The 27,532-nt window shown below is 38.7% G+C and overlaps 1 protein-coding gene across 5 annotated transcripts in view; it reads left to right on the top strand.

Moving 5' to 3' along the window:
- The first annotated feature begins 19,482 nt into the window (after positions 1-19,482).
- DCC (DCC netrin 1 receptor) overlaps positions 19,483-27,532 on the top strand; it is a 1,205,330-nt gene continuing 1,197,280 nt past the window's right edge. For all 5 annotated transcript variants that reach the window (XM_002757246.7, XM_008979838.5, XM_035271116.3 and 2 more), the window contains exon 1: positions 19,483-20,166. In XM_002757246.7, the coding sequence (XP_002757292.2) occupies positions 20,076-20,166 (91 nt within the window). In that variant the 5' untranslated portion in view covers positions 19,483-20,075. The remainder of the gene's footprint in view (positions 20,167-27,532) is intronic.

A 27,532-nucleotide genomic window follows, 5' to 3' on the forward strand; every position in this document is an offset into this window, starting at 1 on the left:
AGTCTGTCTGTTGGGACATTACTAATTCCGGCTCTAGGAGTTCTGAGACTGCCAGAAACTGGCCCTGTGGTTAATCCATACCTCTCCTCTCTTTTCATTCTCTTCCTGACCCTTGTCCCTTTGTCATACACAGAATCCTCTTCATTATACTACATCTTGTGTTTTTAAAAGGAACATCTGGGGGGAGAACACAAACTCAGATCATGTAATATAACTATCAAAAAAGGTGATAGATTATTTTCCATCAAATATTCTATTGTTAATACACTCCCATGTATACCATTATCTTAAATTTTAACAACATTATAATTTTGTGTAGCACATTTTAACTCACAAAACCTCTTTACATATATTACTGCATTTAATTCTTACAACAATATTTAAGGAAAGACAAATCCAAAGAGATTGAGTAATTGTACAAGATAACCCCACCAGTATAAATAGACATACTTCACTCCAGATTCTTACAAGCAAAATTCACTTACTGTCTACATCATTACATTTTCTTTTAAAATAATGACCATGCATGGTTTTATTTCAACTGTACTGCCATTTTTTAGAACCACTTTGGAGCTGCCTTTGGAGACTGCCTTAAGAACTTGTAGCACATTTTAAACAAAGGCCCTTATCCATCAAACTTTCAGGATGAATCGTGTATGCCCATTCTTTAAAAGAAAGTCAAGTTTTGATTAAGTTAAATACAGCTTTTGAATGCTGAAATAATTTGTCTCTGAAATCATTGAACATTTTTAAAGGTTATAAATAGTAGTATTTAGAATAGTCATTTTCAAAATATTTTAGTAGCAGTATAATCTCTTTAATGAATCATTAATATAAAGATAAAGAGGCCTCAGGTTTTGGGGTTGATCTAAGATCAGTGAGGATCTATGCTCTATCTCCAAATAGTGCTCCAGTGATATGACAACCTTCTGAAATCAACTTACCAATACCAACAGCAATACAGCAACAAACTCGGACTCTAGGTTGGGTGTCCTTTTGCTTTGATACAGCTGACTCCTATACTGTGATGTATGCATGTTCTGAGCCTTGCTTGGCATTTTACTGAGCAAAGCACTCTATGCTATAGTAGTTTGCTAGTTTGTATACATTTAGCCAATTGAATATGTGAAATTTAGTTCGTCATCAGAGATACATTTAGTGTTCAAGTATGCATAAAGTGAAAGAAGCATTATTCCGAAGTCTACAGTAAGATGCACATGCTTGATAATCCTAAGCTGAAATGTTGGTGGTTTCAGTATTAACATGTGATAACTGTTAACAGTGAAATGTTGGTAGTTTCAGTATTAACATGATAACTGTTGATAGTCAAATGTTGGTTTCAGTATTAATATGTTTTAGTGTGTGCTTTGTGCAATATTTAAATTAAACTATCCTTTCATTTTTTACATCATATGTTTAAAAACTACAGAAGATCCTTCACAGAACTCTTAGGTTCCATAGATTAAATATTGCTGATTTAGTAAGACATAATTTAGGTGTGAAGTTGTAATGTGTTTATGTATTTATTTTTAATAAGCCATCTTATTACTTTGTAGTCTCACGCTGCCTCCTTTGCTTCTCTGGGATGTTTTTCACTAGAGAAGCTCAAGGCTTTTGAAATACCTCAGTGAAGATCTGATTAAGATCAGGTGCTTGTAAAGCAAGGTACAAGCTGACATTTCTTATTCAACTGGTAAATAGCACCTTAATTAGCCAACTATAGCTACACTCTTTGCAGGGTAATAGGTGCATCTAAAATACATTAGCTGAACACTATTTTTTAAGAGACCAGCCTGGAAGCTACATAAAAGGGTTGAGAACCTTGTCTATCTTGCTAAGGCATTTATTCATCTAGTTATGAAAGTCAAGGTTAATTTTAGGCAAGTCTGGCTTCACTGTCTCAGAAACAATGACCAACTCAGGTGCTTTTTGATCAACCAGTAAACCAGTCCTTACTAAGCCTCCACTTAAGCGTACTTACAAAAAATTATGAATGATTACAGAATCTGAAAAATGTAAAATTGCTAGAGACCATCTAATTCAGTTATTCCAAACATTGACCGGTGGCCCTGTATTAGGTTTTCTTTATAAAAGTACTAGGGAAGCTTGGTGAAAGTGTGGGTGCTCTGATGTCACCTCATGGACATAATCATCTAGTAAGTATGATAATGTGTAGATAATATTCAGTAAGATGATTTGGTAAGTATGGGATAGAACCCAGGAATCTGCATTTTTAACATCTCCAATGATTCTGATGTGTGACCCAGTTCTTAAATCACTGAAATAGTCAGTTCTTTTATTTTATAAATTACCTTGCTCAAGGTCAAAAGAGGATCAAATCCCAGATCGATAGACTCCCTGGTTAGCTCCTCTTCCTCTATCTCAGGTCACATTTGTTTTTTAAGGAAATTGTTCATCAATCAGTGTGGGTTTGTGCATTTGCAATTCTTCAGCCTCGAGAATTAAAGGTAATCAGCAAAAACCTGAGGGTCTCATGTGCCCCAGATTCTGGGACCAATTCTGTCCTAAGGCAGAATGAATTTGAAAAGCTCCAAGTCAGGGGCTCTGTGTCCAGTAAGTTCAAATTCTGACCCTTCCTATTTGTAGTTTTTAAACCAATTAGATTACCATACTCTAATAACAATTTATTGGTAATAACACTATCATTGTGGTTTTTACTTGATTTATTCTTGTATTTCAAAAGGTTTAATTGTATATATATATCGATAAAATGTTAAAGACTAATGGGTTACAAGAAACAATTAGAAAATAATTCAAGGGGGCACATATTAATATGCCATCTATGTGTGTCTGGCCCTAAAGGTATTCATTATGTAGCAGCATGTTGCCCTTCTTAGACTATAAACTTACCACTAGCAGAAACCTGGTGATGTTCAATTTTGTATCTTATATACATGTAGCATCATTCTCTATATACAGTAAAAACTCAAACAGTATTTTTGGTTCAGAGTGTGAATTTAGGAAGCACATCTCAATTCCCATTAAGCAGATGTGTCCTGAGCTATCAGCAGCACAGACCTGTGGGCAGAGCCAGGGGTGGGGGCGTCTCTTGCTCAAGAGGGAAACTGGCAAGACTTAAGTAACATGGCTCTTTAAAATGAGTTTTGCATCTTGGAATTTCATATGCTTTTCAAATGATCATGAATTTGGCCCTTTTTATTAATGCTCCTTATTTCTAGCATTTCCCCATCTGGTTTTCCATATTGTCCTGGAAAACCCTGGAGCTGGGAAAAATCGGGACCTTTGACTAACAGTGTCCTCAGCAGCTCTCAACACAGGGAAATATTAAGGTAGATCAACATTGGCAACCAGCCAATCAACCAACCAAAAAAAAGCAGTCTGATCTTTTAGGAGGAGGATCTGGGTTTTTACCATAAAAGATGCAACGCTTCCCTGACCTTTGCCTTTGCCAATGCTAGTCTCTCTGCCCAGCACATTCTGCTTTTCCCCTCTCATGTGTAATCCACATTTCACCTCTTCACCGCTGACTGACATTCATGTTTTCTTTGTTTACTTTTAGTCATTATTTAGGGACACCTACATATTCCTTTTCTGGGGCAGCCTTCCCAGATTTTCTGGAATCCAGATAGCATACTCCTCTGTTATGCCTCCTTGGCGCACGATACTGCCTGTGTCTTAGGGTTTATCATATTGAATTGTACTTGTTGGTACATTGGCTTCCCCCCCTATAATGAAAGCTCTATAAAGTCCTGGAATTTCATGTTTAAGTTGTTGTGACATAGTAAGAGGTTCTTTTGCCCCTGGTTCCTGGCACAGAGCTTCTAAAGCCCCTGTAACTCCTGAGTGATAGGGATGACAGGAACATCTTTTGTTAAAATATTTCATCTGGGTACCTTGTTCCCAAGCCAAGAGCTTCTAAGACCCTCGGAGTCTCTGGAGTGAAAAGAGTGTCTTTTTTATGCTAATGAGAGGGCTAATGGCTAGGGTCTCTACACAGCTTTATAATGAGGTCTGGTTCCGGAAGAATCAACCATGTGATTAGAGGGTTGGAACTTTAAACCCCTCATTCCCTTCACCTCCCCAGAGGGGAGAGTGGTTGGGAGTGAGTAAATCAACAATGATCAGTAATTTAATCAAAAATGCCTATCATGGAACCTGCATAAAACTCTTTAAAAGGTGGGTTTGGAGAGCTCCTGGGTTGCTGAACTCACTGCTGTGCTGGGAGGGTGATGCACCCCAACTCCACGAAGACCAAAGTTCCTGTGCTTAGGACCTTCCAAACCTTGCCCTAGATACCTCTTCTCTGACTGTGCATCTGTGTTCTTTTAATGGCCTTTATAATCAACGGGTAAGTATAAGTAAAGTGTTTTCCTGAGTTCCGTGAGCTTCATAGCAAATTATCAAACATGAAGAAGGGATTGTGGGAAGCTCTGATTTATAGCCAAGTTGGCCAAAAATGTGGGTAACTGGGGACCCACTTTTTGAGATTGACATCTGAAGTGGGGGGCAGTCTTGTGAGCCCTTGTTCTGTAAGATCTGTGGTAACTCTGAGTAGTTAACGTCAGAATTTTTTTTTTTTTTTTGAGACTGAGTTTCGCTCTTGTTACCCAGGCTGGAGCACAATGGCGCGATCTCGGCTCACCGCAACCTCCACCTCCTAGGTTCAGGCAATTCTCCTGCCTCAGCCTCCTGAGTAGCTGGGATTACAGGCACGCGCCACCATGCCCAGCTAATTTTTTGTATGTTTAGTAGAGACGGGGTTTCACCATGTTGACCAAGATGGTCGCAATCTCTTGACCTTGCGATCCACCCGCCTTGGCCTCCCAAAGTGCTGGGATTACAGGCGTGAGCCACCACACCCAGCCAATGTCAGAATTAAATTAAATTATAGGACACCTAGTAGATGCCCACAGAAAATTGGAGAATTGCTTAGTGTAGAAAACCCACATATTTGTTGTCATAACTGCTGTGAATATAGAAAGTTTTTTTTTTTTTTTTTTTTTTTTTGCCGTTTGTCGTCCTATCCCAAAATATTATGTGTGCCTCAAGCTAAGATGTCTTTTTCCTTAGAAAGGTATTTCTTTTCCTGTATTTGGAGATACTAGGAGTCATTCTATTCCTTTATTATTAATAACAAATCACCCTTCAGAAAAAAAATAGCTTTGAATTGATCTCCATTTATAACAGTTTTGTATATTTACACAGGTCACTAACATAGTTTTAGTTAAGGTTAAAAAAAAAATGGTATGAATTTAATGATTATTCTTAAAGACATTACCTCAAGATTGTAAGCAAGTATTTGAGGTCATCATAACAAGATTTTTAATGATCATTTTACAAAAATAATACTGAAAGCAATTATGCTTTGAATGCACCAGTTCTACAGCTATGGAAAGAATGGAGAAATAAAATTGCCACATTTTTTGAAAATGTCCACTTGTAGTTTGGGGTATAGATTCAAAATGACTGTGTCTCAACATAGTAGAATGAGAAAGTGATGTCTTCTGGAAAACTTTGGAACACATGACAAGGAAATAATTCCTGTGAAGAATGCAGTTGCTCATGTTAAAAATGCCTGTGGAAATAGACACTAGGAACTGCCAGAGGGAGGAGGGAGAGTTGGGGACCTGGGCTGAAATCCAGCTGTTGGGTTTTATGCTCATTACCTGGGTGATGGGATTATTTATATCCTAAACTTCAGTATCATACAATATACCCAGGTAACAAACTTGCACATGTACCCCCTGAATTAATAAAATAAAATAATATTGGAATTAATAGAATTGTTTATAAGTAAACAATACAATGTTGATCCTAAGAATGCATGTGAAGAGGATAAGTATAACTTCGAAAATGTGCGAGTGGAGCATAACTTTCCTAAATCAATGTATTATGCATACTTTATATGGTTTAAAATGTCTATGTAAATCCAAATGACCCAATCATGTAAGTAGTATTTATTCTATCAACATTTCTAAGAGTGATTTTCATATTCACATTAGCCAAAAAAGTAGAGATTTACTTATTATAGGAAAGGAAGATTGTGTTATTTACAGAAATACCTTTTATTTGAGGGTAAACATAGGTTGCCGTTGGTTGATGCAGTGAATTTTGCAAGGACTGATATAGGCTATGGGGCTGTAATGCTGACCTTCCTAGTGCTTTATTCAGACTGGCTAATTCATAATCTCTCAGACCTGGGAAGATTCCACTCTGGCAAGTGGTAGTCAGAGTCCTTGCAGTTGTAAAGGCCTTCCTCATCCTATGTGTATCCCACCCCAGTCACCATCACCCATGATATGAAGAAAAAGGTATATTTCCCCCACATCATTCATGATTCTGTTGATTTCAAGAAGAGCCAAATAAAATGGAGTAATCAGAAAGGTTATGGTAGCTCAAGTAACTGAAAAGTCAGGGGACATGATCACTTTCTGCCTCAACTTAATTAGACGCTTGGAAAATGTTACTGGGACTCCCTCTACCTCTCTGTCATTTTCTCCCTCTTTGTGAGACCCATCCTCTCAACATTGAAAGAAAGAGCAGCAGCTTCAGGCCTGAAATCCTCTCAGCTCAAATCCAACAGGGACATCTTTATACTCTGTCTAAGCATTCCAGCAAAATCTCAGTGCATCACACAAGCTCCAGGTGAGAAATAGTCACTTCCTAACACACATTCATGGCTGGGGAAAACACCCAAAGAACATCCTGATGTGAGGAGGAAGGTTTCCTCACCGAGAAATGGAAGTTCAGCAATCTGAAGTAGGATGAATGGATGAAACAGTAAAAACAACAGATGCCACCACATTTTCATATTTTCCTGATTACCACGGTACTCCAGTTAATTATGTATCATTCAGAAGAATAGAAAATAAACATAACATTCCTAGGCTCATTTCTCAGGGCTATGAGTGCCATTTTGTCATTCTTCATCCTTTTTTTTTATATTTGTGTAATTTTTATACAATGGAAATCATAGTGTAGATATAGATCTTGTATTTTCATTTAGATTAAATAAGAATTTTAATATCATGTGAATAATCTTTTAGAAACAATTTATATGGCTGCATTAAAAAGCAATTTTTGTAGTTAACAATATGTTTTTTAATTTATTTTTCAGATTCCTTAGTTTTATTGTTTAAAGTCTAGTTAGGAGACATTAAACACAGATTCAAGGTAAAAGTAGTCCAAGGGCAGAGATACAAATACTTGTGTTTATAATCTTCTTTACAGTCTCCAAGAATTGAGCCTTTAAGTATTTACTGAAAGTTTTTCTTAACTTTTATATAAGTTCAGGGAAGCAGGTGCAGGTTTGTCACATAGGTAAACTTGTGTCACAGGGGTTTGTTATACAGATGATTTCATCACCCAGGTATTAAGCCTAGTATCCATTAGTTACTTTTCTGATCCTTCCCTTCCTCCTATCCTCCACCTACCAAAAGGTCACCATGTGTGTTACCCTCTTTGTGTCCATGTGTTCTCATCATTTGACTCCCACTTAGAAGTGAGAACAAAAAGCATCATATTTTATGTAATCATTCCCATTTCTCTCTTGTGTGAGTCACCCCGCCTATACCTAATCTCAGAAGTGAATTCCTACTTTCCAGTCTAGTCACCATCCTCTGGCCAATATTTGGTGATGACTGACCTCCACATATTGATTTGAACTGCACTGTGCCAAGTCTCGATGACAAGACACAGCTTTGGCACAGGATGCGACACTAGGACTGTTCTTTCTGACTTGACCTGTTCTTGGTATATCAACTGTCTGCGGAGGCAAGATTGATGGCTGGGCCCCTGAATCTTGGATCACAGGACCTTTTCTTTCCAAAGTTCCTGTGTGTGAGGACTGTACAGTCATTCCTTTGAAAGGTGTTAAAAGAAAAACTTCAGCCAAATTGAATTTCAAGGAGTTTAATTGAGCAATGAATGATTTGCAAATTGGGCAGCCCCTAGAATCACAGCAGATTCAGAGAGACTTCAGGGATGCCTTGTGGCTAGAAGAAATTTATAGACAGAAAAAGGGAAGTAGGGAAGTGACATACAGAAATCAGAAGTGACATACAGAAACAACAGGACTGGTTACAGCTTGGTGTTTGCCTTATTTGAAGACAGTTTAAACACTCATTAGTGTATGAGTGATTGAAGTATGGCTGCTGGGATTGGCCAGGGCCAAGCTATTGTTACAGACACGTACTCCTAAGTTGGGTTTTCAATCTTGTCTTCCTATTAAGTCAGGTTGCAATTCATCCATAAGGACTCAAATATAGAAGTACAGAGTCTTTCTCGGGCCAAATTTAGTTTGCTTTAACAAGATACATATTGAACTCCTATTATGTGTCAGTCATTATTACCACAGCTGGGAATATCATGGTGAGCAAAAACCTGTATTTTCAACATGTTCACAGTCTAGTGAGAAAGACAGACATGTAATTATATAAAATTACCATTTGTGATAAGTGCAATAAAGGAGAGAGGCACATGGAGATATGAGTGGCTATAATAGCAAATTTGATCTGTACTTCTGAGGAATTAACAAGTAAGTTGAGTTCTGAATATGGGTTAGCAGTAACCAACAAAAGTGGTGAGAGAAAAAAATTCAAGAACAAAAAATAATCCCCTAATTCCTTGACTCTCTTATTTAAAATTGTACTTCTCCTTTGGTACCTTCTGTATGAAAAAAATCAGGAGAGGCTTACCTGAGAAAGTCCTGTTTGAATAAAGACCTAAAGAAGATAGGCAGAAAGCCACTCTGATAGCTGGCCAGGAATATTCCAGTGAGAGGAAATTTGCGCAAAGACTTTAGGGGTATGGGTCCCTGTGTGGCCAGGAACAGCAGAAAGCCAGTGGCTGGAGGAGTGAACTGAGTGGGGACACACAGGAGTCAAACTCGGAGAAGGAAGGAGAGGGAGGACCAGGTCCTGTGGGTGTTTGTATTCATCATGGGGCATTGTAACAAATTTGAGTTTTGAGTGAGATGAAATTGAACTTTAGGGAAGATGAGTAAGATGTAGAACCATGGAACTGTTTTGAGCAGAGTGATCTGATCTAGCTTATATTTAAAAAGGAATAGTCTGGCTATACTGAGAAGAGATTGTATGAGTACAAGCTGGAAGCCACAGTGACTCTTAGAGCACATTTAAATTCCCATTTTACAAAGGAAGAGATGGAGGCACAGAGATTTTTTAACTTGAGTGAAGTCATATAGCACAGATATTTGATTTGAACTTAGGTTTAGCAATTTTTAACAATTTTTAAATTGTTATTAAAAACCTAAATAAATATTTACATTGGGAATTCTTCCATACTCTTGAAGGAAAAGACCAAACATCCCAAGGAAAATATTTTAAAACATATTTCCTGTTGATAAGAAGGTGATCTTTCATACATTAAAAAAATATAAATTCAATAAAGCATTAGCCTTTTTATTTTAAAGTACTTAAAACAATTGCTAAAAGAATATATGTTCACACTTTGTAAAGTAAGCATGAAACTACACAAAATTACTAATTAATTAGATACGGAGATGCAGTCAGTATGTTCATGAGGAAAGGCAATGCTTTGCGTAGAAACGAAAGTGCCTATATTTAGAGATGTTAGTTTAAAAAAACAGAAGGCAAACTTTCTTGTCTCACCCTCTGGAACGTTAGAGCTTGATGGTCTCATTGGTTTGGTGATGATGATGTTGTAAGGGTGTGAGTTCTCCTTTCTTTTACAGAAGCCTAGGAGCGTCATTTCTTTCCTGTTGTCTTAGCTATTCCTTTTCCTATCCAATACGGTGCCGTCTTCCTGTCTAGGCTTTTCAAGTTTCCCTTGCCTCCTTTACAATCACACCTAAAAAAAATAGACTTGTCTCCTTCTTTTTTTTAAAATAAGTGTTTCAGTGCTATGGACTTGAGAGAACCCGTGTTATATAAGAAAAAACATCACAAGTTTTCTTATGGATCAAGGCCAGCAGTTAGACCTTCTGTAGTGTTTCACATGGTGGAACTAGAAACAGGAAATTATTCAATTAAGCTTCTGTAGTTCACCACTGTAGCAACAAATAGGCTATTTCAGAAGCAGTTTTCCCAGCCTCAGAAGGAGAATTCCCCCAGTGCCGGGGAGGAGAGTGGTGCCAAAGTACAAATTTTCAAGAGTATTCAACTGCAAAAATGACACTTTTCTACTTGCAAAAGAACTTGCTTTTGCTGTTTTCTGAGACAGAAGGAAATCTCCTTTCCCATTTTGGAAATCAATAAAGCTTTTTCCTCCACTGCTATGGGTTATTATACAAGAAACTACCCATGCTTCTGGAGATAACTATGAGAAGATGATTATTAAAACACAGCCAATTCTGCTCTCCTGTTGGCCACCATCTGTAGCTGTGGGACTGCTGGTCGGAAGGATGTGAAGAATGTGAAGAGTACCCACTCAGGTTCCTAATGCTTATGTCTCCCAGACATGTCAAAAAGTTTGAAATAGAGCATTTTGAGGCAATGCCATCTAGAGCCTGGGGAACGTTCCCTTGCCATTTCTCATTGCAAGACATTGCCGGGACACTCTCAGGGCACTCTTGTTGAGTTGTTCAGCTGGAATTTTTGTAATAGCTTATGACACAATTAAAGATACAGCCCATACCAAGGAAGCTACTGCTAGCTACAGAGAAGTAATGGTGTCTCTCTGAGGAGCTGGTTCTTGTGACAGCCTCCTTTCTCAATATAAACTGGGGGCAGCCTGACCAGCAGTGCCAGGATTATAGGCATCAGTGGAGCAATGCCTACTCAAGTATGAGCTCTTCCATTTTATAAGTGTGTGATGTTGGGCTGGCAATTTTAACTCTCTTAGTTTCAGGGTTCTCGTCTGTGAATATAAATGAAAATACTTGATAAGATTATTATGAGAATTAAAGAGATAACATACTTAAAGTGCCTGGCATACAGCCTGGTGTATAGGCATATAAATGGTGGTAGCATGCTTCTCCTCTGTTCTGCGTGAAATTCATTCTGTCTTGAGTGGTCACTAGGCATGCGTTCTCACCTTTTCTCTTTCCACTGAAATGATCACAAGAAGCCATTTTCTTAGTTACTCTGCTCAGGCCTACTTCCTCACAGAGTTGAGCTTTAACCACTTGCAACTCTTTCCAAACCATTAAATCTACATACAAACATAAATACACACACACTCACACACACACACACGTATGTGTATTTAATGGCTTGGAAAGAGTTGCAAGTGGTTAAAGCAAATCTCTCTCTTTCTCTCTCTCTCTCTCTCTCTCTATCTCTGTATATATATATATATATATATACACACACACACACACACACAAACACAATTCCATTAAATATACATACAAACACACACACACACACGTATGTGTATTTTATGGCTTGGAAAGAGTTGCAAGTGGTTAAAGCAAATCTCTCTCTCTCTCTCTCTCTCTTTCTCTCTCTCTCTCTCTCTCTCTCTCTATATATATATATATACACACACACACACTCACACACAACCACAATTCTGTTAAATATACATACAAACACACACACACATATATATTTAATGGTTTGGAAAAAGTTGCAAGTGATCAAAGCAACTCTCTCTCTCTATATACACACACACACACACACACACATATGTATATAGAAGAAGTATATATGTATGTATGGAGAATGTATAATTCTCTATTCTATATACATGCATATGTACTTATATGCATAATATATATCTACATACATATGTATAATATATATCTACATATGTATAATATAATTATATACATGTGTATAACATATGTATTATATAGTATATATATATAGCAAGAGAGGCTTCCCTATATGTACATATATACATATGTATAATTATATACATGTGTATAACATATGTATTATATTTTATATATATATTATATATAGGAAGAGACAGAGGCTTCTCTATACATACATATTTACATATGTATATATGTATGTGTGTTTGTGTATATATATATATAGGGAGAGAGAGAAAGAGGGTTGGATATTTATATGTTATATATTTTATATATAGTGAGAGACAGAGGCTTCTTTATATAGAGAGAAAAAGGTATATATATATATATAGTGGAAGAGGTTTGTATACGTAATAGTTTGGAAAGAATTGCAAGTGGTTAAATCAACTCTTTCTATATTATATAATCTATTATAATAGACGATGTTAGTGTACAATTAATATATAATATTAATACATTAAGTAATTAAACATATGACATTGAATATATACAGTACGTATTATATTTAATATAATACGTTGCATAAAATGAAATAAATATATATAAATACATTTATGTACATTTAGTAGGACTCATGCTAATTTTAATTCTAAACTCAAGCAGGAGGCACCCACATTTACAGGGCAATAAAAAAAGAAGAATTAATTTAAACAACAGAGGGGTGCATACAATTTTGAAATAAAGGCTCTCTCTGAACAGGGAACCTCAGGGTATACAGTCAGGTACAAAACAAAGGAGTATTTACCACCCTACCTTGGGTTCACCATCACCTCAAATGCGGCATAACATGCAGTTGGTTTTTTTAATGGATGCAATACATAGGTTTCTTCTATCAAATTTAAAGTCAATCAAATTGTTCATTTTTTTTCACACTCATTTGAAGTCAGACCTATTCTTTCCTATTCCTTACTTGCTGAATTGGGATATTTTTGTTGGGAATAGGTAGGTGTTTGGAGGAGTTACTAAGTGCGGTTCTTTACCGGTATTTTCGTTCAGTTAGAGATTTTAGATTAATTTCATTGTTCTATTCTGCTGAAATTATTTTGAACTTTAATGATGCTGACAAATATAATAGTTATTCCTTCTAGTTTTCTATCACCAACTAATTTGTTCTGCATGTTAATATCATCTCTACGCCAGGTATCAATTTAAAAATATTGGCTCTGGGGTTGAAGGGAAGCAGAGCACTATGATGAATCACAGGAGAATAATCTTTTAATTGGGCAGTAATTGACATTGGCCAATTAATACACACTCTGGTAGTAGAGATTCCCCACACTTCATTATAGTTTGGATCATATTTAACTTAGATATTTACAACAATATCATGAGTATATTACAAAACACTTGCAAAAATCCAGATATGATATTTTGTGATAATTTTTGGTCATGTCAATCTACAATAATTCTAAGTGAACCCATGCTGGCTCCCAGTGGCCTTACATCCTTTCTTAAGTGTTTATAAATCATGTCTTAAATAATGAATTTTTATCTCCAGTCTGGGAGTGATTTCAAGCTCACTTGACTGTAGTTAGAAATAACTATAGCCTTCCCATTAAAAAAAAATTAGGGAAACTTGTCTGTTTTTGAAAAGCACAAATGCCTATCCTGTTCCTTAAAGACTAACAAAAGTGATTCAGTCATCTATTTTGAAATACATATTTCAATCCAGAAAGATTGGGAATTTTTGGAATAAGCCCTCTAGGACCCTTTTATTCTTGGAGATTCTCCCCCTACTATGCCCTATACAAATTATGTTCTTCTGCCTCACTGATTTAACCTCAGCCTCCAGAATTTTACATACCCATTGTCACCTCAAACTCTCCGCTAGATTAATAGGCCCACCGAATCTTATTATAATATCTCCAAGAGGTCATCCCTGACCAGCTCATTTCCTCCTGCCCCTAAACTACTGCAGTATTTTATTATTGTTGTTAGAGGATGCTATTATATGCATAGAGTTTTAAATTCTAGGCAAAAAAGTATACTTGTTTCTTTGTGCAGATTGGAGGCTTCTTGAAAGGATGAACTCTTTCTTGTTATTCCTTGCAATCACCACGTTCACTTACATATAAAACTATGTTCATCCCTTCCCGGCATCTCCAGACGTTTCAATTAATTACAGCATCAACTCAGAGTCCAAAAATCTCACATTAACAGCTTAAAGGGCACAAATAACATCATCTCAATCAGATATGGGTAAAACTCTGGGTATGACCCATACTGGGGAAAAATTCCTCTTTATTTTTGGACCTGTGAAGCTAGAAAACAAGTCATAGGACTTCAAAATACAATGGTGTAACAATATACGAAGCCAGCTACAAACCTTCTCAAAAGGAAGAAAGTTAGAAGAAAATAAAAGGAATCCTTTTAATGGTCCCAAGAAATTTTGAAATACAACTGGGCAAAACAACATTAGTTTTTAAGTCTTGGGAATAATTCTCTGTGGTTTATGGCTTCATCCTATTGTCTCCAACTCTGCCCTCTGTGCTATGTTATTCTTTTTCATAAAGGTAGCACAAACTTGCAGCTGAGTACCCTCATCAGCCTCTTTCCTGCCTATAGGATTTTACAAATCTAGCAGCCTTATTTCATTTTGTCCTCTTTGAAGTCCAGTCTGTCAGTGTTTCTGCTGATAAAATAATCTCAAGAACCTCGCTGGTCTCCCATGTATGTCTTGGTGTTTACTCCATGAGACAGAAGACTCTTCATAGGCCTTTCCTAGAAAACTTCTTTACTCCCGGCTTCTGTCGAGACAGCTGAGAGGACCCATGAGTCACATGCCTAATTTCCTCAAAGAACCCACTGCATGACTGAATATTCTGATCTTTTGACATTTGTGAGGCATGAGCAAAACATCGTCCAGCCACACTCTTACTTTCTCTACAAATCATGCATTCTTGACCATACATTTCCTAAATTCAGCGTTATTTATAACCTGAATAAGCTGATAATTCCCCAAATCAAGTACTTTTTTTTTTATAAAAAGTTTTTCCCTCAGTCTATCCCTTTATCATATTTTACAATAAGCAGCAAGGAGAAATCTGGTCATATCTTCAACACTTTGTTTGGAAATCATAGCACATATCTAAGTTTATCACTTGCAAATTCTGCAATGCACACAATAGTGAGAAACAATTGTGCTGATATTTTTGACACTATATAACAAGGAGCTCTTTTTGCATTTTTTTCTGAGGTCTCATCATCAACGTCTTTAGTGTCCATATTTTACCAACAGTCTATTCAAGGCAATCTAAGCATTCTTCTGTTGCCTAATTCAGATGTCACCTAGACATTTTTAAGTATTTTTACAGCAGCATCTCACTCCAGGGTACCAAAATCAATACTAGCTTTCTATTACTCTTGTATCAACTACCACAAACTTAATGACAGAAAACAACACAAACAACACAAATTGATTATCTTATAGTCAAATATTCAATAAAAGGTTTTACGAAGCCAAAATTAAGATATCAATAGGACTGTGTTCCTTATGCAGGCTGCAGTGAGCATCTGTTTTTTTTTCCCTTCTCCAGTTTTCAGAGGTTGCCTGCATTACTTGGCTCATGAACACTTCCAGTAATGGCACCCTCTGCCCTGACCTCTGCTTTTGCCCTCACTTCCCTTCCTCTGACTCTGTCTTTCTGCCTCTCTTCCATTTTCCAAGGTCCCTGTGATTTCACTGAGCACACTGGGACATCAAAGATAATCTCCTCATCTCATGTTCTTAACTTTATCACATCTGCAAATCCTTTTTTTAATGTAAAGCCACATTTTCACAGGTTTTGGGGATTTGGATGTAGGCATTTTGGGGTAGAGGGTGGGTGGGGTATTTTTCTTTCTAGCACAGGTTCCTCATGGGGATTTTATGGAAGCTCTAAGCTTTCTCTTAAATTAGTCCCTTCATTGAAACTCATACTTTCCACCATCTGAAGGAAAAGGATTACTCCCAGCAGTGCGTCCATGAGGGACACAAAGCATCTCCTTCAAGCAAGCCTGAGAAAATGTCTTTTTCACTCTTGTTGGCTGATGGGCTCAGTTTTGAATTTTTCCTCATGATCAGAAAGGTTACTCTGCGTGACTAAAGTGACTCAGGATCTATTACCTCAATTTTGTAGTTGAAAAATGTGGAGCTATAGTACCCTCAGAGCAAACTGTAAGACCTGCTATTAAAATAAGGAAGAAGAGATTAGGAGCAAAATAAGCAAGCAAAAAAAAGCCCACAAATATCACCTAAAACACACCACTTCACCTCATGATTGTAAATTAGCCCATGTCAAATGACTACATCATATTTATATTTGTATATTCTATATAGATAGAATGCCACTCAAAAGTCTAATGTAATAATTGGCTTTCTTAAGTGATCAAATGGTGAACTATTATATTATATCAAGTCATGTTCACATGATTTGATCTGCACTGTAATACAATTCATAGCTTTATATATATCTTTTGACTAGACATTATTGTTTTTGCAAATATATTTGCAAAATATGTTTTAGAAAGTATTGAAAGTCAGATCATGATATTGGGAGAACAAATATATGCAGTTATTAATTTTCAAAATTAAAAGAAGACAGGAATGCAATTCGAAAATGGAGGTTCTGAAAGGAATTGCATATTTTTAATTTGGCTTATTTTCTTGGCCTAATCTCAGAAAATAAATGTTCCTGGTACACCCTCACCCCTAATACACATATAACTAAGGGTATATGTGATTTGAAAAACTGAAAGTATGGATTAATGCACCATCTGAACTCGAAAGTGTGTCTGGACATCTGTATATTCCACCACCAGATTAAACCTCAGAAGGGGTCTTTCAATACAAAATGTCTTAAATACTAAGTGAAGAGTTATCAGCTATGCTAAACTACTTCCTGTGGCCTCCATTTCTCTCTGATCTTTTGGTATCCTTTTTTTTTTTTCCTGGTAAGAAGCTATGTGGCAAGTGGGCCTGACACCTTTGAGAGGAAAGATAAGGAGATTCAGTGTCTCTCAGGTATAAATCACTGAGCCATAAGTCAGAATATATCAAAGCTGTTTCCAAGAGAATACTCCAAAATCAAGCTTAGTCATCTAAGCTAGAGGAGGAAGTATTGGGGAAGGGAATACCAGCAACTGTGGAACCAACTGAGTATCTAAGAGGAAGAGAAGGCAATGATCTTTTGTGGAAGCTCATTGGTCAGTGGACTCATGGCTTGGACTACTCTGGGTACAGGGCCAAGGGTCATAGTCAAGAGTAACTTGATCACTAGAACTGCTATGTGAGGCAGAACAAGTACCTTTAAGGAGATCTGAATGGTATTTGATTTTCTGTTTCTACATCAGTTTGCTGAGGATAATGCCTTCCATCTTTATCCATATCCCTGCAAAGAACATGATCTCATTCCTTGTTATGGCTGCATAGTATTCCATGATGTATATGCACCACATTTTCTTTATCCAGTCTATCATTGATGGGCTTTTAGGCTGATTCCATGTCTTTGCTATTATGAATAGTACTGCAGTGAACATATGTGTTCATGTGTCTTTATAATAGAATAATTTATATTCCTTTGGGTATATACCCAGTAATAGGATTGCTAGATCAAATGGTACTTCTGCCTCTAAATATTTGAGGAATCACCACACTGTCTTCCACAATGTTCTCACTTATAAGTTGGAGCTGCATGATGAGAACACATGGACACTTGGTGGGAAACAACACACACTGGGGCCTGTGAGAGGGAGCAGCTCAGGGGAGGGAGAGCATCAGAAAGAATAGCTAATGGATGCTGAGTTTCACACCTAGGTGATGGGATAATCTGTGTGGCAGACCACCATAGCATACATTTACCTATGTAACAAACCTGCATATCTTGCACATGTACCCATGAACTTAAAACAAATTTGAACAAAAAAGATCTGAGCAACCTGGACCATTTTTGGTTTTCTACTTTCCTCCTACTTGTTGAGGACATCCTATTACTGATGTGGCAAATACAGGATTTCATTACCCTTTGGAAGAAGTTGCGACTCTTCCCTCTTACCCACTGTCTTATGCAATGGTTCTTTACGTCATTTTGTTGGGGGGCAGGCTTGAACTCACCTTGTACATCTACTGAAAGCTACAGATACCCTTCCCAGTAATAAAGAGCATGTTTACAGAAGCCAATCATTTTTCATGAAATTTCAGGATGTCCATAAATCTCCTGAATTTTGTTGGCAGAGACTTCCTGGGAATATCCATGGACCCGATTGAGAACCCTTGCTGCAGAATGTGCTCAAGGCTTCACCTTAGCAAATGGAAGGTTTGAATGTTTTAAGAAATTTGGGGGTAACCAAAGAGTTTCGTCCCATTCTAAAGAATCCACCCATCTAAGCTACTTCAGAAGGTTTTGCTTTAGTGATCGCAGGCACTTCGTATTTTAGCTTTTTCAGGGCAGGAAGAAATGGGCATGACTAAGGATCTAAAACACTGTTGTCCAGTTTCGGCATCATAGAAATTTTCCTGATGATGATTTTAACCTGTCTTCTTCATGCTTTCCCCCATGCCTTTCTTTTTAAATAGATATTCACATTTTCTCTGCACACAGCTGGTGAGCTTGGGGAAGTGACAAGGATAGGTGGGGAAGAATCTAGTGAGGAATGGTCTGAATTTATGGTGAACATCACCTTAAACGACAGAACTTTTACCAGAATGACATTTCTATTTATTATCCTTCCTGGCCAAATTAGTTGGTTTGTAAGTTCACTTATTCAGCAAAAACATATTAGCATGTGCAGAATTCCGAGTTCTATAGTAGCGTCTGTGAGAAGTGCACAGATGGATGGCATACAACCTCTCTCCTCTCAAAGGAGCTTGAGGTCCTGCAGCAGAGACAAGTTATGCAGAGGAACTCAGCTTAAAACAGTTTCCTAGAAGGGATTTACTGTTCACCCTGCCTAAGTTTCCTGCTGTGTGTGTGTGTGTGCGCACATACATGTGTAGGTTGCTTCACTCTATGTGCCAGGGACTGGAGAAATGTCTCTCTTGTTTTCCCCTCCCATTATGTGAACCATCATATTTATCATGATACTTTATAATTACCCATTTAGCCTGTCTCCCGACAGATCACAAACCCCTTGAAGATAGAGACTGAGTCTCACTAGATGTCCCAGCTATTTTCTGGGAGCCAGCAGAACACGTGGAACAAGAGAGAACACAGATGACATGGGACATCCTATAAAAGGAGGGTCCTAGCTATAATGTCAGGAAATAACATGTGGCCTTTGTCCACTGTGTGTCCACCTCGATTTCCCAACTGTCCTAGAAGGGAGTTGGATCACGTGATCCTTTCCAAATGAAAAATTCTATTTTAAATAATGTCAAGGGCAGGGAAGGAAGTAAACACCCTGGCCACCTGCCCTGTCTTAAACGCCTGCCTAGATTTTACAGTCAAGTACAAATAATTTCCTGAAGGCTGAGTGTCAAACACGGTCGCTGCAAAACCTCCAGACGCTCAGGATGTTTGCAGGCTCCATTGACAAAAGTGACTTCCCACGCTTTGCCCACAGAGGGCATCCCTGCGCATTGATACGTAGACCAGGCGAATGCAGCTGCTGGAAGCCTCCTCCGTCCGCTCTTTTTTCCCTAAGCCATAGTCTCTCTGCCCCCACCCCCTTCCCGTGGAATCTTTGCCTGATCCAGTTCGTTTCCCTCCGGTCTCCACATTTTCCCTCCCAGCCCTCCACTTCTCTGGATCAATGTGTAGTAGGGTTCCAACTCCCAGCTCGCACACCGCTGGCGGACACCCCAGTAACAAGTGAGAGCGCTCCACCCCGCAGCCCCCCTGCCTCTCCTCCCTCGGTCCCCTCGGCTCTTGGAAGAAAAACCAACAGCATCTCCAGCTCTCGCGCGGAATCGTCTCTTCAACTTTACCCAACCGACGACATGGAACCAGCCTCAACCTTTTAATGCACAGCCCGACCTCAGGATTGCCTTCCATCTCCTCTTGGTCCCTCCTGGATGTGGTTTATTGATGACTCGCGAGCCCCTCGGAGAGCTGTTCTCCCTCCTCTGGCTCCCTCCGTTTCCTTGAGTTAGTTTTCCAAGGTTTTACCGGGGCTCAGGATCTCTTGGACCGAATGGAACTTTTTGCTGTCTCCTTTTGCGGCTGATTGTGTCAGTGGACAAGGAAAAAGGCTTCGAAGGCAGCAGAGGCGCAGGGGAGGTGGAGAAAGAGGTGGAGGAAGAGGACGAGGAGGAGGAGGAGGAAGCCGAAGGGGCTCGGCGCGTGTGTGTGCATGTGTGCATGCGTGTGTGAGTGCATGTGTGTGAGTGCTGCCGCTGCCCACGACCCCTGGCCCCGAAGGTGTTGGCTGAAATATGGAGAATAGTCTTGGATGTGTTTGGGTACCCAAGCTGGCTTTTGTACTCTTCGGAGCTTCCCTGCTCAGCGCGCATCTTCAAGTAACCGGTAAGTGGTTCTTTCCTTTCTTCTCGTCGCACCCCCTTCGTACCCCCACTTTCCTTCTCATTTCATTTGGTGAGTAGTAGATTTGGGGTGGGGGATAGCAGCAGATTTCGCGCTTGCGCTGCCCCCATTTCCTCACCGATGATAAACGATAGAAGAGTTTTTTTCTCCCCTGGGGGCGGAGATGGTGGTGGTGGGGGCGAGGGGCGCCCCTTCGCTGTTTTAAAATCTGATGCTTCACGCATTTTTGCTTCTGCAAATACTTGCGTTGGTTTGGAGAACCGGCGGGCTGGGGCAGGTGGTGGGGATGTCGTTGAAAGGAACTGGGTTGGATCCTTAGAGCCTCAGAAATCTACGAAGTGGCGAGAATTGGGGTAACAGGGCAAGCAGGGAGGAGGACATCCAGGGGGCTTTGAGGAAGTCTGGGAAGAATGTAGATGGTGGGGCTGAGTCGTTGGTGTGTGAATACATGATCCTTCTGGTTTGGATTTTTGGACTTAGTGATTGAGAATCGGGTAAGGGACAGCTAATATGATTTGGTACTTCTCAGGAGGGGATCCTCGTACTGAAGGAGGTACAGAGTTGCCAAGGAGGAAGAAGGCATGTTTAATTTTGTTTTATTTTTTAAGGGTGAATGTAGCTCTAAAGCTGAGTCTCATATAGCTCCAGGACACCTCCAAACTCCAAATGATTGATATTTCAGAGAACCGGCCCTCTGGCTCTGGCACTTGCCAAGCTCAGTTTCCAATTAAAAATGGCAAAACTGTTTGGGAATTGGATCGGGCTAGCGCAGGAGAAAGAGGGACCTGAAAGCTGCTCAGGACTGCTGTAATCTCCGAATACGGAGCTGGGGGCTTCGACGGCCAAAGCAATAGAAAAGAACAAAATGACTCATGATAAGGTCCACTTGTTTCGCGGGACCTCACCACAAGTGTCGATGGGCACTGGGGTACAGGGAGCGGGCCTGGCGAAGAAGGAGAGGAGAGCCGCTGGCTGAGCAGTGAGATCCCTTCGGAAACGACCTTTTCCCTAATCTAAAGGAAAAAGAGGCGCTGGCAGAGACTGGGCGTTGAGTAGCAGCTCCCCAGTTCGTGCCTGGGAAATTAACAGGGAATGCAACACACATCTCGGACAAGCCCCCCGCTCCCCGGAGCCGGCAGCTCCGGCTTTCTCATCTCTGCTAAGTGCTGCATGGCCAAGGGTTTCGAACGCGAGCGGAAAATGCGCCTCTTATGGTCGCGAAGGATTCAGTCAAACGCAGAGGCAGCTCCAGGCTCCCGAAGCCTGGCGTGGCCGCATGCGGGCAGGAATCTGCGCTTGCACTCGGACTCAAACAGGGAGAGCCGCGGGAGATGCGTGTGTGTGTGTGTGTGTGTGTGTGAGGCGGGAGATGTGTGTGAGTGCATGCGCGCGCTCCTGTGATGCGCGCGTGCCCGCATCCGCGCGCTTAGCGGCTGTGCTCCCTCCCTCCCTCTCGGGCCGGTCCCCTCCTCCCCTGGCTCTTCTCTCCCGGAGCTTTGTCCTCGGCAATTACTCTCGAGAAAGGTGGGCGGGGGACCATCCCCGCAGTAATAAAAGGTGTCTGTTTTAAATTCCCTCCTCGAGACCCTCAAATGCTAGAGGCTGCGGTGAGAAGGACCCTCCTTCTGCACAGAAGATTGACTTGTGCTCTCTCTGGCAGTTTCGGAGACCGTTAGGGACAGAAAAGGGGAAGTTCAGGGGGCATCCCTCACTGGGTAGAAAGTCTGCCTAACAGTAGTACTGCTGGCCTGCAATGTGCTCGCTGAAAGCTCTGCATGAGGCAAGGTGTACAAAATGAACACTGATGTCTTGTCAATTACACTACAGTATTTCAAAGCTATTTGTGAAGTGACTTTCGTCTGGCATAGTTTGGGGGTAGATTAATAGAGATAAATGTATGTATGTTTTATTAATATCTAAATTAATTAAATATTCTCTTTCCACTTATTTATATTTCTTGTCCAGATAGGGCCATGTATTACCGCTTTAATTTCCTCCTTGACAGACATATCTGTGCTTGAAAAAGCAGATATATACAAGGGGTACACACACACACACACACGTGCACACACACACACACACACACACGGGTTATGTTGGTGGATAGGCTTATGAATCTAAATCTTTAAACTTATCTACACTTCCAAATCCATATGTTATTTGCAAATGAATTGTGATTCAGTTTGCACAGTTCCCAGGAAAGTGGATGGTGCACTTTTAAGATATTGCCAATTCACATCACTGTCTTTGTCATTAATCTGAGTATCACCTCTTTCTCTTAGTAATAATTTCCCCTGTTTAGAAACATGACAGGAAACTTACCATAAGAAAGCATAGTTCACTCTATAAAAGGACCAGTAGGAGGTGCCCTTAATAAGGCCAAGTGTCTAGTTTACTGGCAGTGAAATTCCCATTCAGCAGGGTGTTTTAAAGACTTTGTTGATTGGTAACAAAGGATTATGGAGACTAGCACAATAGCAGTGGGCTGGTTCCTACTTTCTAGGGAAAGTCTGAAGCTGCTGTAGATTCCTATGAAACTGTGATGACTTAACAAAGGACATCCCTGAACAGTGTCAGCAGGGAGTGAGGATTTGATGTTGGGGAGGAGTATGGTGACTTTTTAGTTGGCTTCTGTAAGATGTCATCTTCTTATATATTTGACATGAGTCACAGGCACAAAAACCATATAAAGTCTCAGGGGATCTCAGGTAAGATAACAATTTTAGATGTTAGATGTTAGTGAGTAAAATAGGAGGTATACCTATTAATTCTTCATACATGTTTGGGTTCCATTGCATTGAAAAAAAATATGTGGGAGTTTAATGTAGTCTGGATATGCTGAGATGAGGCGGGTCACTCTCCCTATGTGATCTTTTCTCATTCTTCTACCCAAAGTAGATCAGATGCCCCCATGTGGGTCTGCTTTTGAGTGGCAGCAGTATGGTAGAGCCTGAGGGTTCGGGGTAGGCTGGCTGTCCACTCCTCTGTGAGTGCTGCAGTATAAATCACCAGTGACCTGTCAGCATCCATTTCCCACACAGCAGCAGCTGCCCTCTGAGTTATAAAGCATGTGAAACCGCCACCACATGTGTTATATGTGAATATATTAGACTTAGTGCCATTACTTTAATGCTCTTAAAAGCTCGCCTGGCTTGAGATGCTGATAGGCATTTTTTTTTTTTTTTTCTGGAGAGAGATTTATAACTTCTCAGTGTGTATGACTTAAATTTATTCTCTGGCAAGTTAACCTGTCAGCAAACTTCCACATTGTTTTCATTGAAGAGGAAGAGCTTTAATCCTCTCTAAATTCCTGAATGAAGCGCTGCTGAAAGTTTCTCCTTGAGTACAGGGTATTTGCAGGCTGTAGTATGGTATTCTAAACCAATGCGAAGCTTGACAAGATATCTGGGGAGTTGATATTTTTTTGAGGGGGGAGGTGGGGATATTTTTACTTGTTTTTAGAGAGGGAAATATTTAGAGAGAAACATTGTGATACTACATCTTCTAAGGGAATTCCAGCAACTCAGTTATCTCAAAAACATCTTTAATGAGAAGAAATATTTCTCCCTTCCTGGCTTACATTTCTAGTTTCATAAATCTAACGGTCTGGTATTCTTCAAATACATGTGATATGCTCCTGGAATGTTTGCAGCTGCACACAGTAGGGTCATCTAGTATGATGGCTGTCATTTGGAAATAAGCCCTAATTTAAATTTTTACTTGCAGACAAAACACTTATCTTTATCTGGTGCCGCATGTTTGAAAGCATTGCTGAAGTTTCTGAACAGAATATTTCTTTCCATGGGAGACTGTGCCCTAAGATTATATTTTAAAGCAAGCGTTCTTACTGTTTCTTTGGAGAGTTTGCCATCCTAAAGTTTGCATATGAAACTTCTTCCTCGTGATTCTACCAGCAAAGGTAACTGTATTCTAAAATAATGCAGGTTTTTTCTGATATTTCTTTAAAATTAAAACACAATGTCCACACACAAAGAAGGAGAAGGATTTCTACTCCCTCATGCCTCCTCCTTCAAATATATGACTTTGGTGTGAATTATGATAGCTCTAATTACATAAGGGCACTTGTCATTTCATTGGAGAATGAGTTCTTGCCTGGTTACAGATCTTCCTACTTTCTGTTGGAAGTTTCTGGCACACACTGCTATCAGAAACTGATACCAAAGTGGGAATACATTGCTCCCAATGTGTTCACAGCAATATATTTTGGAAGGATTAATCTAATTCAGATGATAATCTCTTAGATGAACTATATACATAAATTTCAAGAAATTATAGCTTTGCCTGAGTCCAAAGAATAATGACATAAACCCACTGAAATTACTTGATTAATTAACTAAAGATAAGAAGTCACATGGTTCTGGAGAAGTACCATACTCCCTGAAGTGGAATAGTAAATACTGTGCACATTTACAGTTCAAAAAATGTAAACAGCAAATCTTTTTTCCCCTCTTTTTTCCATTCCTTTCTTATGATGCTCCGGTGGAGAATTTAAGAGTTTCATGAATTGTCACAACAGTTATAGCTTAATGAGTTATAGCTTGGAATCTCACTAACTCATGATTGATAGATACTCAATTAAATATCAACACAATGTCCGGTGAATTTTTCAGCAGCCTGCTGTGGGCTGCTTGCTTCTTCTAAGCTTTTCCAAAGAAATCAAAACTCTTCTCTCTAAGAGGCACGGCATCAATACTGCCTCCCTTGATGCAATCCAAGAAAACCTTTCTCACTCTGAAACCAAGGCTACTACCCACAGACACTATGTTTAACATTACCATGTTACACTTTGCAAGGTCACGGGGATTTGCTTTAAAAATAAATTCTTAAATTTTCTTGCATGCTGCTTTTAGTGGAGAGTAAAAGTATACTCTGAAAGCAGCTAAACAGTGTTGTTTTCTTAAGAGAATCTAACTTGTGGCCTCTCTGCCAGTATTATTGAAGTTCTAGAGCTCACAAGCTTTAAGAAGACACAGGAGCAAGCTCTACAAGATAATAGGTTATGCTAACCTAGGTATGCTATTTTTTTCCAAAAGGGTGTTACCAGGTTGGAATGATACAACTTTAATCCTTTTCAAAGTTACTACTTTTTAGAGAAAAAGAAAACATTTCTTAATAGTATCGTAATATCAGCAGCAAGGCATTGATCAATGTATTTAAGATACTGTTCTTCAAAACAAGATCTCAAGGAAAGCCAATGTTAAGCTTATCAGCAAGAAAGGTTGGACAGTCCAGATTATTTTCCCTGCAGGCCAATAAAAATGTGCAAGGCAGAATTACACATTACATATGCCAAATAGGTAATAGCAAAAAATAAGATGTATTATGCAGCTTTATAATAGCAGCACTTAGTATATGAAGCATAATGTAGTACCACACCTTTTCTTTCTCTCACTCTAGCATGTAAATTCCTTACCTTATATTTCTCTGGCTTAACACCATACTAACATGAAAAAATACAGGTTTGCTGCTGATCAAAATTGTTATAGTGCTCCAAAGTTCTCTGACAAATTTTTGCCTGAGGTTTAACAACTAAACCCCTTTAATTCAACTATTAAAGTGTTTTCTTTGGTAGTTTAGAAATACGTGAGCTTTGTCCCAATGGCGTGGTTTAGAAATACATAATAATGCATGAGATTGAATATGACTTCTTTTTCAATATTGATGGTAATTTGCCAATGGTAATAATACCAGTACATATCACTTTTTTATTAATAGTTCCAAACAACCATAATTCTCACAGTTTTAATTTCTTGGGGAAAAGTTCAACTCGGAAACACACAAATCATTCCATAGTTATTGATCATATTTTTAAGGCTATTCTTATGGCATGACTTGTGTAGGAATGTTTCTCTTTTCTAGTAAATTCCATGAGCCCAATGCCTATGATCTACTTCTACTTTGTGATATACTTGAGCTTAATTTCATTAATCTAAATTTTTTGACTTGTAGCTCGCCCAGTCATTTCACCATTTCCTTCCATGGAGGAATCCCTTCCTTCCTTCACCATTTCCTTCCATGGAGGAATCCCCTTTAAGAACATTTGTGGTTATGATGATGGAACTTAACAGGGGTATTTATTGCAAATTGGAGATTTCCTCCTTGTTCATCCTTTAAATATTGGTTCTTGCCTAAAGGCTACTCTTAAGAGAATCTAGGACAAAAATGTGCCACTGAATTAACTGAATCTTTGTGTTGTGATCTGATCAAAATACCAACTGGTTAGTGAATTGCGTCCTGATAGGAGATCTTGTCAATACAACATTTTCTGGGCCATCTACAATGTTCTTAAATTTGCGTTTACGTTTTTATGAAAAAAAAAAAAAAAAAAAAGAGTTAACCAGTTAGTATAAATGTTTTTAACTCAAATCATAACATTGTTAGATTTTACTTATTTTTCTATAGTCTTTTAGAAATATTTCTCCATTCAGTTAGCTGCCTCTTTAAAAGTATGTAGAACATAATTTAACCTGTTTTTAATAGATAGAATGCATCACTATGACTTCATTATAGTATTATATAATTTTTTTAGGGATAATTTTTTAGAACATTGCATCATACAGAACTGTTTATTTTTCCTATTGGCCATGGACTATTACTATTGTTGAGTTTTATCTCTGGCTATAAAATATATTTTGTCTACATCTTGTGTTCAGCTGAAACTCCCCCTGTATAAAACCTCCTCAAAGCAATTCTTTCAATTTTGATGCTAAAACATAGAGGACTAAGTTTGTTGGGATTGTGTTTAAAATAGGAGAGGAGATTAGAAATCAGCACCCGTATCCCTCACTAGAAGAATATCTAATTAGTTTTAACTAATGATTCTGTAGCAGGTACATGGGTATTTGTTATTATTATTGCTGTCATGATCACGAATTTTATTATTAATTACACCAAACACTATGTAGAATACAGTTCATAATTTAAATAAATTATATAATATTGAAACTAGTAATGTAACTAGAATTGATCTAGTCCACATTCTCATTTAATAAGGAAAAATATGTTGTACAAAGTACAAATGACATCCAAATTAATAGCACATGCACAGTTGTTTCACATATGCATACATCTTTAACATGTTACTTTACTTTGTTCTTAAGAGTAAGAAAATGAATATAATGTATATATTCTCTGACTTGCACTTTTGCTGAACATTAAGTATTTGAATTTCATATATGTGGATTCATACTGCTGTATTTCAGTCACTTTCTCTGGTGTATAATATTTCAAGATATTAATTAACCCTAGTTTATCCAATCTACTGTTGATGGATTTTGAAATTCAGTTTTTTGCTATTGCTAGTAAAATTGGCATGAACATTCTGGTG

Source organism: Callithrix jacchus, chromosome 13 (genome assembly GCF_049354715.1).
Source record: "Callithrix jacchus isolate 240 chromosome 13, calJac240_pri, whole genome shotgun sequence".
NCBI lineage: Eukaryota > Metazoa > Chordata > Mammalia > Primates > Cebidae > Callithrix > Callithrix jacchus.